Raw genomic sequence first — 12,392 nt, 5'->3', positions numbered from 1 at the left:
AGAAAGGATTCCAGGTGATAACAGCTTTACTTGAATACATTTTCATCAGAGATACACTCTTCCAACTTTATCTTGGTCACCAGCAAGCGTTGGCATAAGTTTTGGCAGGCAAACGCACTCGGCCCTGCTACATCTGAACCTCTTTAGCTCTGCTGTGCTGTCAGATTAGATAGAAAATGTTCCTTTCTGCTGAACTTTACTTTCTGTAGTCGGGTCTATCTTTATCTTTACTCCTGGCTTGTGAGGCTTGCAGCTTTAGCCTCTATGCCCAGCAGGGCTGAAGGTGTGCTCTTCTGGCTTGCACACACCCTTCCCCTTGCAGGGGGTACTCTAAACTAACTCTAACTAGCTGAACTCCTCCCTCTATAGAGAGGGCTAGAATGGATAGAAGGTTCCATTCCAGGCAAAGTAGCTCTGCCATAACTGCCGCCATCTGCTGGTGAACCAGGTACATTACATTTAAACAGTTACAAAATCAGATTCACATTATGCAGGACCTGGCAATAAATACACATGATGACAATATATTAACCATAGCAGACAGTAGAGGGGCACAACAGGTGGTAATGCCACTCTGGGGCGTTACACATGTGCCTACTGCAGCCAATCGCTGGCTGTAACAGTAATGTGCTGACACCACTCAGGTCACCACTGCTGCTAGTGATTGGCTGCAGTGGGCACATGTTGTGTCAACCTACCTTCGCTACAGCTGGGTGAACAGAGGCTGGCGGGTGAGCCAGCAAGTGCAAGACTTGTAGGTACAGAGACCAGATCTCCAGGACAGAAGTCTCAGGCACAGGCTAGGTAGCAGCCTACTACTGAAAATAAATGTACAGTGGAGGAAATAATTATTTGACCCCTCACTGATTTTGTAAGTTTGTCCAATGACAAAGAAATGAAAAGTCTCAGAACAGTATCATTTCAATGGTAGGTTTATTGTAACAGTGGCAGATAGCACATCAAAAGGAAAATCGAAAAAATAACTTTAAATAAAAGATAGCAACTGATTTGCATTTCATTGAGTGAAATAAGTATTTGAACCCTCTAACAAAAAAAGACTTAATACTTGGTGGAAAAACCCTTGTTTGCAAGCACAGAGGTCAAACGTTTCTTGTAATTGATGACCAAGTTTGCGCACATTTTAGGAGGAATGTTGGTCCACTCCTCTTTGCAGATCATCTCTAAATCCCTAAGGTTTCGAGGCTGTCTCTGTGCAACTCTGAGCTTGAGCTCCCTCCATAGGTTTTCGATTGGATTAAGGTCTGGAGACTGACTAGGCCACTCCATGACCTTAATGTGCTTCTTCTTGAGCCACTCCTTTGTTGCCTTTGCTGTATGTTTTGGGTCATTGTCGTGCTGGAACACCCATCCACGACCCATTTTCAGTTTCCTGGCAGAGGGAAGGAGGTTGTCGCTCAGGATTTCACGATACATGGCTCCGTCCATTTTCCCGTTTATGCGAATAAGTTGTCCTGTGCCCTTAGCAGAAAAACACCCCCAAAGCAAAATGTTTCCACCCCCATGCTTGACGGTGGGGACGGTGTTTTGGGGGTCATAGGCAGCATTTTTCTTCCTCCAAACACAGCGAGTTGAGTTAATGCCAAAGAGCTCTATTTTGGTCTCATCAGACCACAGCACCTTCTCCCAGTCACTCTCTGAATCATTCAGGTGTTCATTGGCAAACTTCAGACGGGCCTGCACATGTGCCTTCCTGAGCAGGGGGACCTTGCGAGCCCTGCAGGATTTTAATCCATTGCGGTGTAATGTGTTTCCAATGGTTTTCTTGGTGACTGTGGTCCCTGCTAATTTGAGGTCATTAACTAACTCCTCCCGTGTAGTTCTAGGATGCTTTTTCACCTTTCTCAGAACCATTGACACCCCACGAGGTGAGATCTTGCATGGAGCCCCAGAGCGAGGTCGATTGATGGTCATTTTGTGCTCCTTCCATTTTCGAACAATCGCACCAACAGTTGTCACCTTCTCTCCCAGCTTCTTGCTAATGGTTTTGTAGCCCATTCCAGCCTTGTGCAGGTCTACAATTTTGTCTCTGACATCCTTGGACAGCTCTTTGGTCTTTCCCATGTTGGAGAGTTTGGAGTCTGCTTGATTGATTGATTCTGTGGACAGGTGTCTTTTATACAGGTGACTAGTTAAGACAGGTGTCCTTAATGAGGGTGACTAATTGAGTAGAAGTGTCTAACCACTCTGTGGGAGCCAGAACTCTTAATGGTTGGTAGGGGTTCAAATACTTATGTAAGAGGCAGCCCTGATCATCCAGCAACATTTCCAACACATATATATATAGCAGACTGTCATGTTTCCCTCCAGCCACCAGAGGCCACTGTGGCTGAGTAGGACAGTGAGAGGAGTTGTTTCCAGAGGACAAGGAGTTAAGTGTTTTTCCCGGGCTGAGCAGAGAGCCTGGGCTGAAGGTGTCTGAGTACACAGGAAGAAGGACGCTGTGCACTGAGAGGGAGATCCACAGGGAAGAATAGAGCGATTTCTCCCTGTCTGCTGACACAGTATCTGGGACATTAGAGTGTGTTTGCTCTCTGACTGAGCTGATGTGTCCTGGTGTAGAAGAGAGACTGCTGTAGTGTGAGGCACTTACCAGAGGAACTGTGAGTGAATTCCAGGCCCTGCCTGATTACACCTCCAGAGCTGCTGATTATCTCTAACCAGAGTTACAGAGACTACAAAGAGAGGCCAGAGCTGAGCCACGCTGAAGCAAGCAAGCAAGCAAGCAAGCAACCAGATCGGGACCCAGACTGTACCTGCCTGCATGTGCGGACACCGAACTGTGAGTGCACTGATGCTAACCTGAGCTAGGGCATAGTGGAATAGGATTTAGTTTAGTGCACCGTAGAGGTGCACCCCGGGTAGCGGGGACAGATAGGACTACCTGGAAGAGAGTAGCCTGCTATTGTCTGTACTTGTGTTTGTGATTCATTTGTGTTCTTTATGCAAATTTCCATTATCTTTATTGTGAATTCCCAAGCTGTTCATATTGTAAATCTGCTTCTCCGGCAGTTAGAGTTCTCTTTTAATAAAGCCGGTTTCTACTTCAGCCTCCTTGTCTGCTGCACTGTACTTGAGTCCTGCTCTACGGTCTCATCCTCTGCTGACCGTTACACTTATTTCACTCAATGAAATGCAAATCAGTTGCTATCTTTTATTTAAAGTTATTTTTTCGATTTTCCTTTTGATGTGCTATCTGCCACTGTTACAATAAACCTACCATTGAAATGATACTGTTCTGAGACTTTTCATTTCTTTGTCATTGGACAAACTTACAAAATCAGTGAGGGGTCAAATAATTATTTCCGCCACTGTATGTTGATGTAGTTATAGGGACATGTGAATGAAGGTCAGGTAATATTTGCATGTAGCTGCACAGTGGGCCCCTAGAATTATTTTTACTGGTGGGCCCTAGACACTCCAACCTGATACTGTCAAGCATTGCAATCAGACGTGGTTAGAAGCCCAACTATCTCCTTCATGTGTCCCATCACAACACTCACAGCACCTTTCTACACATTTTGCACATCAGGATCTAATATGGCTACCAAATTTCAACTGGTGCAGTGTCTTTTGCTTACAAAAAGAATTCATTACAGATCAAACTCCTTCTGCTAAACTGGCTGTATAAATAACATGTGGCCTTAGGGTGCTGCCACAGGGTCAGTTTTTTTTTAATACAGTTTCTGATGCCAAGACCAGTAGTGGAGAGATAGTATCTGTCCCTTAAGGGCATCTGTCAGCAGTTCTGTACCTATGACACTGGCTGACCTGTTACATGTGCGCTTGGCAGTTGAAGGCATCAGTGTTGGTCCCATGTTCGTATGTGTCCACATTGCTGAGAAAAATGATTTAATATATGCAAATTTGCCTCTAGGAGCAACGGGAGCGCTGCCATTACTCCTAGAGGGTCTGCTCTCTCTGCTCTCTCTGCAACCTCTGCATTTTGATTGACAGGACCAGGCAATGAAAATATCATAACGCCAGGCCCTGTCAATCAAAGTGCAGAGGGCGCAGCAGTTGCAGAGAGAGCAGAGCCTCTAGGTGTAACGGCAACACCCCCTTTGCTCTACAGTCTCATTCGCATATAGTAAAACATAATTTTTCTCAGCGGACACATATGAACATGGGACCAACACAGATGCCTTCAGCTGCCAAGTGCACATGTAACAGGTCAAAGGTACAAATCTGCTGGCAGATACACTTTAATATTTTATCTCCTACAACCCTTTCCTGATTCTGGCTTCAAAAATTGCAACAAAAAAACCTGTGACTGTATCCTTAGCATTATTTTTTTTTCTGCAATTAAGTGAGCAAACAAAATTACATGACAAGTACATCCAGCCATATTTCTAACAAACCATGGGACAGAACTACTGTTCTGGAAGGACAAGAGCTCACCCCGAAGAAGGTTATCTGAGAGCAGAGGAACAGAAAGCTGTGATAGTGCTCCAAGAAAGCGCAGTAAATCTAGTGAAATAACTTCTCTGGCAATGTCTGTGAAAAACTTGTCAAAACAAACTTAAATCATTTATTAAAAGGGTTTAAAAGCTTTTCCTATGAACAAAAACATTTAAGAGACTAAAAGTTCTAGGAACATATGGTTGTAATGATGAAAAAAGCTCAAAACTCAGCAACACAAAAATCCATGAATTTTTGTCTGACAACACATCTGTATTTGGTGGCGCTTTTATGCACTTTTGCGTTTTAAGTGGCTTTTTTTGTGCATGTGGTTTTTGGTGCATTATTTTGATGAAAAACACCAGCTCCAGATGTTAGCTGAAGATCTATGGCGGGAAATACAAAATGCAGGGCAGACAGGCATTTTTTTTCTTTTTGTTTCCAGCTTTTCTAACTGGTGGCTTTTTTTGTGTGTGTGTTTTTTTTTAAACGTAGCATGCTGCAGGTTTTGGTATTTTTTCAAGGTTTTTTAACCCCTTTCTCTATAGGAGGAAAAAATGCCTGAACAAAAAATAAAATACAATAAAAATGCCACAAAAAAAACTATAAAAACCACCAAAAATACCACCAAAAGGAAAAAAGAAAAACCTTAGGCAAAACTTCCTTGTGTGTCCTGCATCTCGTGTTTGCCATAGACCAGGGATCAGCAACCTCCCACACTCCAGCTGTTCAGAAACTAAAACTCCCAGAAGGCTTCATTCACTTCTCCAGGAGTTAGGCCTCTTGCACACGAAAGTTATTTTTTTCCGTTTACGTTCCGTTTTTTGCATTCCGTATAGGGACCGTATACAGAACAATTTATTTCAATAGATCCGCCAAAAAAAAAAACGGAAAGTACTCTGTATTCCTTCCATTTCCGTAATTCTGTTTTTCCGTTCAAAGATAGAACATGTCCTATTATTGTCCGTATAACGGACAAGGATAGTACTGTTCTATCAGGGGACAGCTGTTCCGTTCCGCAAAAAACGGAATGCACACGGTCGTCATCCGTATATTTTGCGGGTCCATTTTTTGCAGACCGCAAAATAATGAAAGAGCCATAAGGTCGTGTGCAAGAGGCCTTAGCAGAACAGCCAAGCCTGTTTGCATGCTGGGAGTTATTGTTTCATGGCAGCTGGAGTGCTGATCCCTGCCATAGACTTTCAGCCAACATCTGAGCTGCTGTTTTTGCAACAAGAAATTGCATCAAAAAACGCAGTTGCAAAAAACATCACTAAATACGGATGTGTGAATCCACCCTAAGGGCTCATGCACACAAACATAATTTCTCTCCACTTCCGTTCCATTTTTTTTGCGGACCGTATGCGGAACCATTAACTTTAATGGGTCCACATAAACAACGGAAGGTACTCTGTGTGCATTCCGTTTCCGTATTTCTGTCCGCAAATAACGGTTCCGAGGCCCCATTCAAGTCAATGGGTCCGCAAAAAATACGGAACACACACAGAACACATCCGTATGTCATCCGTATTTTGCGGATCCATACTGTAGAAATGCTATGCCCAGCCCATATTGCTCATGTGTTTGGTGATTAATAAGTTACAGTTTTATTTTCCGATCCACAAAAAACTGATCGCATACGAAAAACCATACGGATATGTTTTGTGGAATAACAGAACGGAAGAGGACTTAAATCAGAGAAAAAAATACCCTCAGATACGGAACAACGGATCAGTGAAAAAAGAACCACAAAACAACAACGGTCGTGTGCATGAGGCCTAAGGCCACTTTCACACGGTCAGTATTTGGTCAGTATTTTCCGTCAGTATTTGTAAGCCAAAACCAGTAGTGGAACCTACAAATAAAGTATAATGGAAACATCCGAGCCTCGTCTGTGTTTTAGACCCACTCCTGGCTTTGGCCTAAAGAAAGAGTATTTATCAGAAACTCTTTCCATGGCTACATCCACACGTCTGCATGTGGTCCACAAATCACAGATCCACAAAATACGGACACAGGCTGTGTACATGACGCACTTTCCACGGGCCCCATTGTCAAAATGTCTGTTCTTGTCTGCAAAATGGACATAGCAGGGATCTCAAGTCTCCCGGACGTTCAGGGAGTCTCCCGCTATTAGATCGCGGCTCCCTGACGCCCGCATGTGAAACAATATATCCCTGAAAGGTTTATCGCAGTAAACCTTTCCGGCAACCTGTAGCAGTGTCCCCTTCTCGGCGCGTGCGCACAGTGCAAGAAGAAGCCGATGCCAGCAGTCCGCAACGGTGCATCAGGCTGAGCCTGTGCGCACGCGCGGGATCTCAAAGCGGGAGGAGGGGAGGGAGGGAGAGGGAGAGGTGGCACTGAGGAGTAGAAGGCGGCGCAGGGCACGAACGGCGATGCGTGCGGCCGGGCACCATGCATCCACAGACCTCCCCTGCTTGGGCACCTTAATTCAATGATTGACAGGTTAGTAAAACAAATAGCTTTTATAAGGCCACCCTAGAAATCAGAATGCTACCCTGGACATAAGCATATGTTTAGCTCACAGGGCTTATAGGTGGTGACAGAATCCCTTTAATCATATACAGAAATATGATAATTTGGGGCAGGGTAATGAGCCCAGTCCTCCACACCATAGAGCAAAGTGTGCAGATACTGCATATGTTTGGAAAATGTAATAAAAAGTTTGTGAAAGAAAAAAAAAAAAAAGAAAACCTCCAGGAAATGAGAAGTGCACCTCCCTGAAATGAGTTTTTGCAGGTTGGAATGTCTGACATAGGACATGTTCTAGAATTTGCAGCACGGTGTATAGATGTGGATAGCCCATGGATGACATACGTGTGATGTCTGCATTTTTTGCTGACCCATATAAGTGAATGGGTCTGTGTGCGATCCGCAAAAAATGCATATCAGACGCAGTCCGAAAATGCGGTTGTGTAAATGAGGCCTAAAACACAATAGCAGGTGCTATCACTTCTGTGGCATGGAGACCTAAACACCAAGCAACTGCATGTCTGCATCCGAATGAAGGGGCTTGTTGGCCAGTTAAAGGAGTTTTTCAAAATAAATCTCTGGATAGGTCATCAGCATCTGATTGGTAATAGTCCAACACCTGGGACCCCTGCTGATCAGCTATTTGAGAAGGCATCGTCACTAGCAGTAGTGCTTTGGCCTTTTCTCATCTCACCAAGCACAGCGGCGTACATAGTACTACGGCTGTGCTCGGTAATGCAGTTCAGCCCCGTTCATTTCAATGGGGCAGAGCTGTGCCTAGGCCATGTGACCAATCAATGTGACGTCACATGGCTTAGGCCAAGCTGTAAGAAGGTCGCGGCGTTACTGCACACGTCGTTGCCTTCTCAAACAGCTGATCGGTGGGGGTCCCGGGTGTCGGATCCCCACCGATCAGATACTGATGACCCATCCAGGGAATAGGAGTTAAAATATCTCAGAAAACCGCTTTCAAGGTCCATTCACACGTCCGCAAAATGGGTCCGCATCCGTTCTGCAATTTTGCGGAACGGGTGCAGACCCATTCATTTTCAATGGGGCCGGAATGTGCTGTCCACATCCGCATTTGCGGATCCAAACTTCCGCATCAGTGCTTCAGTTTCCGCAAAAAAATAGAACATGTCCTATTCTTATCCGCAATTGCGGACAAGATTAAGCATTTTCTTTTATAGTGCCGGCGATGTGCAGTCCGCAAATTGCGGAATTCACATCGCCAGTGTCAGTGTTTTGCAGATCCGCAATTTGCGGACCCACAGAACACTTTCGGACGTGTGAATGGACCCTAAGGATGCAGATCTTTTTTCTTTTACAACAATTTGCTGCTGCAGCAACCAAGTTATGACTGTGAATGAGAAAGAGCATCTAAGAAGTCATTGGACGCCTCCGGTATCTGTGGCTGGCATACATTGTCATGGAGCATGGCTGGAGAAGTTGTGTGCCACCACAAAAATGGATCTTTGTAGACGAAAATTTCAGATACTTACAGTTTTACCGGGAAGAGGAACCGATCTAAGGGATGTGGATCCTAATATCCGGTTTGAACAATGAGTCAAGTCTTTTTTCTTCCAGACAGATTGTCCTCTGAACTCATATGTTGTGGGGCATTTTCCCAAAACATCAATCTGCAAAGAAAAGACGCTAACACTGCAGTTTTATGTTATTAAATGTCATATCTAAGCCACAAATAAAATGTATGTAATACTACACTTGTGTGCATATTCGCAGCTGCTACAAAGCCATAAAACATGCACACAGCAGAGTCATTCAGCTAAGTCCAAATGTGATCCCTCTGCACCATAGTGGTGGAGCCCTCTTCCCCAGTGTCTAGTATTCACAGGCAGAGGCAAGTATAATAATACTGCAGAACAGAACTACTGGTGTCCTACACTGGGAATGGAAACAAGAAGGTCAATGGTAAGTTCCGAGAAGGTGGATATGGGGGGTCAATCAATGAGCAAAAAAAAGCAGCAAAGAGAGATAGCCTTATCTGACACATGAACATTTTACCTCTTCAATGGTCCGTCCAGCAGAAGGTGTTTTGAGGTTGCCCTGCAGGACGCTCAGGATTCCTCGCTTGACATTCAGAGCCCATGTCTTCTCTTCTCGTACAGGACAAATCCTTTGTATTTTCCCATCATGATACGAAAACTGCAGTGGATGCTTTTCTAGATTGTCCCTTTTACCGGGAAACAAGACAAAAACATCATATATACTTCACTTGGTCTCCTCAAGAGATGATAATAAGAAACAATACAATAACAGAGCATACCTACCTACAGCAGGGGCAGATTGGCCATAGACCTTACAGGGAAATTTTTTCCCAGTGGACTGATGCCCAGGGGCCACCTGAGCCCTCCTCATGGCCGGCCAGTGGAAGTTTTTGGGAATGTATTTTGTGCTGCTGGCAGTATTTTATGATGGACTGTGGTATTTGGCTCTGTTGGGTTGTAGTATTGCTACCCCTGCCTTCCATCAATTTCGACCCGACTACGAAACTGAGCCACTTTTAGTATTTTTTCCAGGGCCACTTTAAGTTCCCAGTCCGTCCCTGACCTACAGAGTCTTCCAGTACTCTATCCATCCCAAATCTTTCTATCTATCTATCTCATATCTAAATGACGAAAAAATGGGCAGCACTCCGGTCTTGTGAAAGATTCAGTGACGATTTATTCACACTCACTCGCAATGCAGCATTTCAGCCCTCTCAATGGAGCCTTTGTCAAGCTCATATCTATCTATCTATCTATCTATCTATCTATTTATCTATCTATCTGTAATGACCCAGTGTGCCATTACCACTCTTTGGCACCTTGCTACTGTCTCCAATAAGCTAACTTATTTCACCAGAATGTATTTTATGTCATCCCTGAATAATGTGCATATCTATTTCTATGAAACTGTTCATGTTCATGGAATCGCCTGGTTTACCACAAGGTGGCGGCATTGCTGGCAGAGCTGTGTTGCATAGGGTGGAATCCTTTTTCCACTCTATTCCCTCTCAAGAGAGTGAGGAGTTACAGTTTAGCTGTCGGTCAGTCTAGCCTACCCCTCATGGGGGGAGGTTTTAGGTTCAGCTTGTCCCCAACTGGGGAGGAAGCAGGCCTTGTCCCTGTCTGGAAAGGCCTTGCCTGTAAGTTCTACATGGTTGCACGTCCCCTCCTGGGATTGAATTGCCTAAGAAGCCAGGCTAAAGAAGCTTGAAGCCAGAAAGAAGTTTTCCTAGGGTTACAGTGAGAGTCAGACTACATAACACTAAGTAAAAGCTTACAGCAGACAGCAGAAAAAGAAAAGTTACAATTTTAGCCAGCCGACATAGCAGAGCTAGGGGAGTTCAGATGAAGCAGAGCTGAGAGTGTTTGCCTGCCAGAACTTCATGCCCAAGCTTGCTGGAATCCAAGACTAAGTCTGGAAAACTGTTTGGATTACCGTTTATACAAAGTAAAGCTGTGTTCAACATTACTACAAGTCTGGATTCCATTTATTCTACATCCTTCACCATCCAAGTTATTCACCCCTCTTTGCACTGCTTCGGACCACCACATCTGGGATCCAGGGATATCCAGGTAGGAACACCATGACACGTGCATACAACACCTTCAGAGAGATTGTAGGCCACTCTACATCACTCTGGCAATCCTACACTTGGGTATCAACACTACCATCTACTAAGGGGACTCCATGTCCTCGTTGCTTAACTGAAACTGGCGTCACGACTACTTGCTCTATAAGAGGGACATATTTCGTAGAAAACTCCTAAGGGGCAAGAGATACCCCAGTCGTTGAACCTAACCGTGCACTGCAAATCAAGTGGCGTCAGGAAAAACACTTTCCTATAAAAGGACCCTTGGCCCATACAACCCAGTGGTCATATCTATCTATCTATCTATCCCATATCTATCTATCTATCTATCTATCTATCTATCTATCATCTATCCCCTATCTATCTATATATATATATATATATATATATATATATCCCTTATCTATCTATCTATCTATCTATCATCTATCCCCTATCTATATATATATATCCCTTATCTATCTATCTAACTATCCCATATATATCTATCTATCTATCTATCTATCATCTATCTATCTATCTATCTTTCTATCTATCCATCCCTTATCTATCTATCTGTTGTAGCAGTCACAGTTGTAACCAGGGTCACTTATGTAAGGAGGAAAGATTTCCCCTAAAATTAGAGACATGTAGCAAGAATGTAGGGGCAGCATGGTGCGGACGGCGACCATAGATCAGACAGTGCATGAGGGGTACCATTTCAGAGCTGGATGGCAGTGGTATACCACAAATGAAGGCATACAACACTACTGTTATGCCTTGGGCTAGGGGACCTGCTGCATTGCCTTCAGAGCCAATATCTCTTCTGATTACCAACCAGTGCTTCCTTGTTTGTGGAGGGAATGTGTTCATTGGTAGAGTGTCCTGTCAGTCACTGCTCTGCAGCCCTATACAACTCTGTGATTGCACGCTGCTCTGCCAATCAGCATTTCCCTACACAACAGATACGTGCTGATTGGCTGATAGTTGCACAGCCCACTGTACTAAAGACCCGGCCTGTGAGGAGTCCAGCATGCCACCAATCCTGAGCAGGATGTGAGCTCCTCCTGCTTATCTAACAGTAAGTAACAAGTAATATATCGCAGAACTCATAGTATTGCCAAGTGTTATGGAGCTGATGACTGGTAAGAGGGTGTAATACACTGCATTATGCCATAGGCATGGGGCAGAAGGAAGTGATAAACTTTTAATACTGACCCTAGTGTGGAGGAAATCAATATGTACTTTTTATGGGCGTTTGTGTATTTGTGAGTATCTACATATATGCATCCATTCAAAAGTGTGTGCATTTCTGTGTAATAGTTTTAAGGGAGTTTTCTGAGTGTTTTCTACTGATGATCTATCCTCAGGATAGGTCATCAGTTTTGGCTGGTGGGTGTCTGACTCCCAGCCCCTCCTCCGACCAGCTGCTTGAGAAGGCCACAATGCTCCAGTGAGAACATGATGTCATGTTCATCAGTCACATGATCTTGGCGCAGCTCAGTCCCACTCACGTGAAGCACAGACAATATCCAATGTACTGTATGGCACTGTGCTTAGTAAGCTGCAAGGAGGTTGCAGTGCTCACAGGAGCGCTGCGGCCTCTTCAGATAGCTGATCGGCGGGGTTGCCGGGTGTCGAACCCCCATTGATTGTGATTACATATCCTGAGGATAGGTCATCAGTATAAAACACTAGGGAAACCCCTTTAATACATGTCTGTTTGTGTATGTACAACGCCAGTACCAACAAAGGTGCCCCCGTCCCAACATTTCTGAGATACATTGCTGCCATCAATTTCTAAATGTCCCACTTTCAGTATCTGGTTTTCTATGATCTATTGTGAATAAAATACGGGTCCATGAGATTTACAAATCCTCGTATTCTGTTTTTATTTACATTT

The 12,392-nt window shown here is 44.3% G+C and overlaps 1 protein-coding gene across 1 annotated transcript in view; it reads right to left on the bottom strand.

Annotated features, from left to right (window-relative positions):
• The window catches only part of LOC122945455 (vitellogenin), a 178,468-nt gene that overhangs the window by 139,276 nt on the left and 26,800 nt on the right, over positions 1 to 12,392 (bottom strand). The window contains exons 5-6 of the mRNA XM_044304523.1: positions 8,938 to 9,106; positions 8,415 to 8,552 (exon numbers count right to left, since the gene is read on the bottom strand). Of these exons, the coding sequence (XP_044160458.1) occupies positions 8,415 to 8,552; positions 8,938 to 9,106 (307 nt within the window). The remainder of the gene's footprint in view (positions 1 to 8,414; positions 8,553 to 8,937; positions 9,107 to 12,392) is intronic.

The sequence above is a fragment of the Bufo gargarizans genome, chromosome 8, assembly GCF_014858855.1.
Source record: "Bufo gargarizans isolate SCDJY-AF-19 chromosome 8, ASM1485885v1, whole genome shotgun sequence".
In the NCBI taxonomy this organism is placed as follows: Eukaryota; Metazoa; Chordata; class Amphibia; order Anura; family Bufonidae; genus Bufo; species Bufo gargarizans.
Note: the sequence above shows the minus strand (reverse complement) of the source record. Positions and strands in the feature narration are given on the sequence as shown.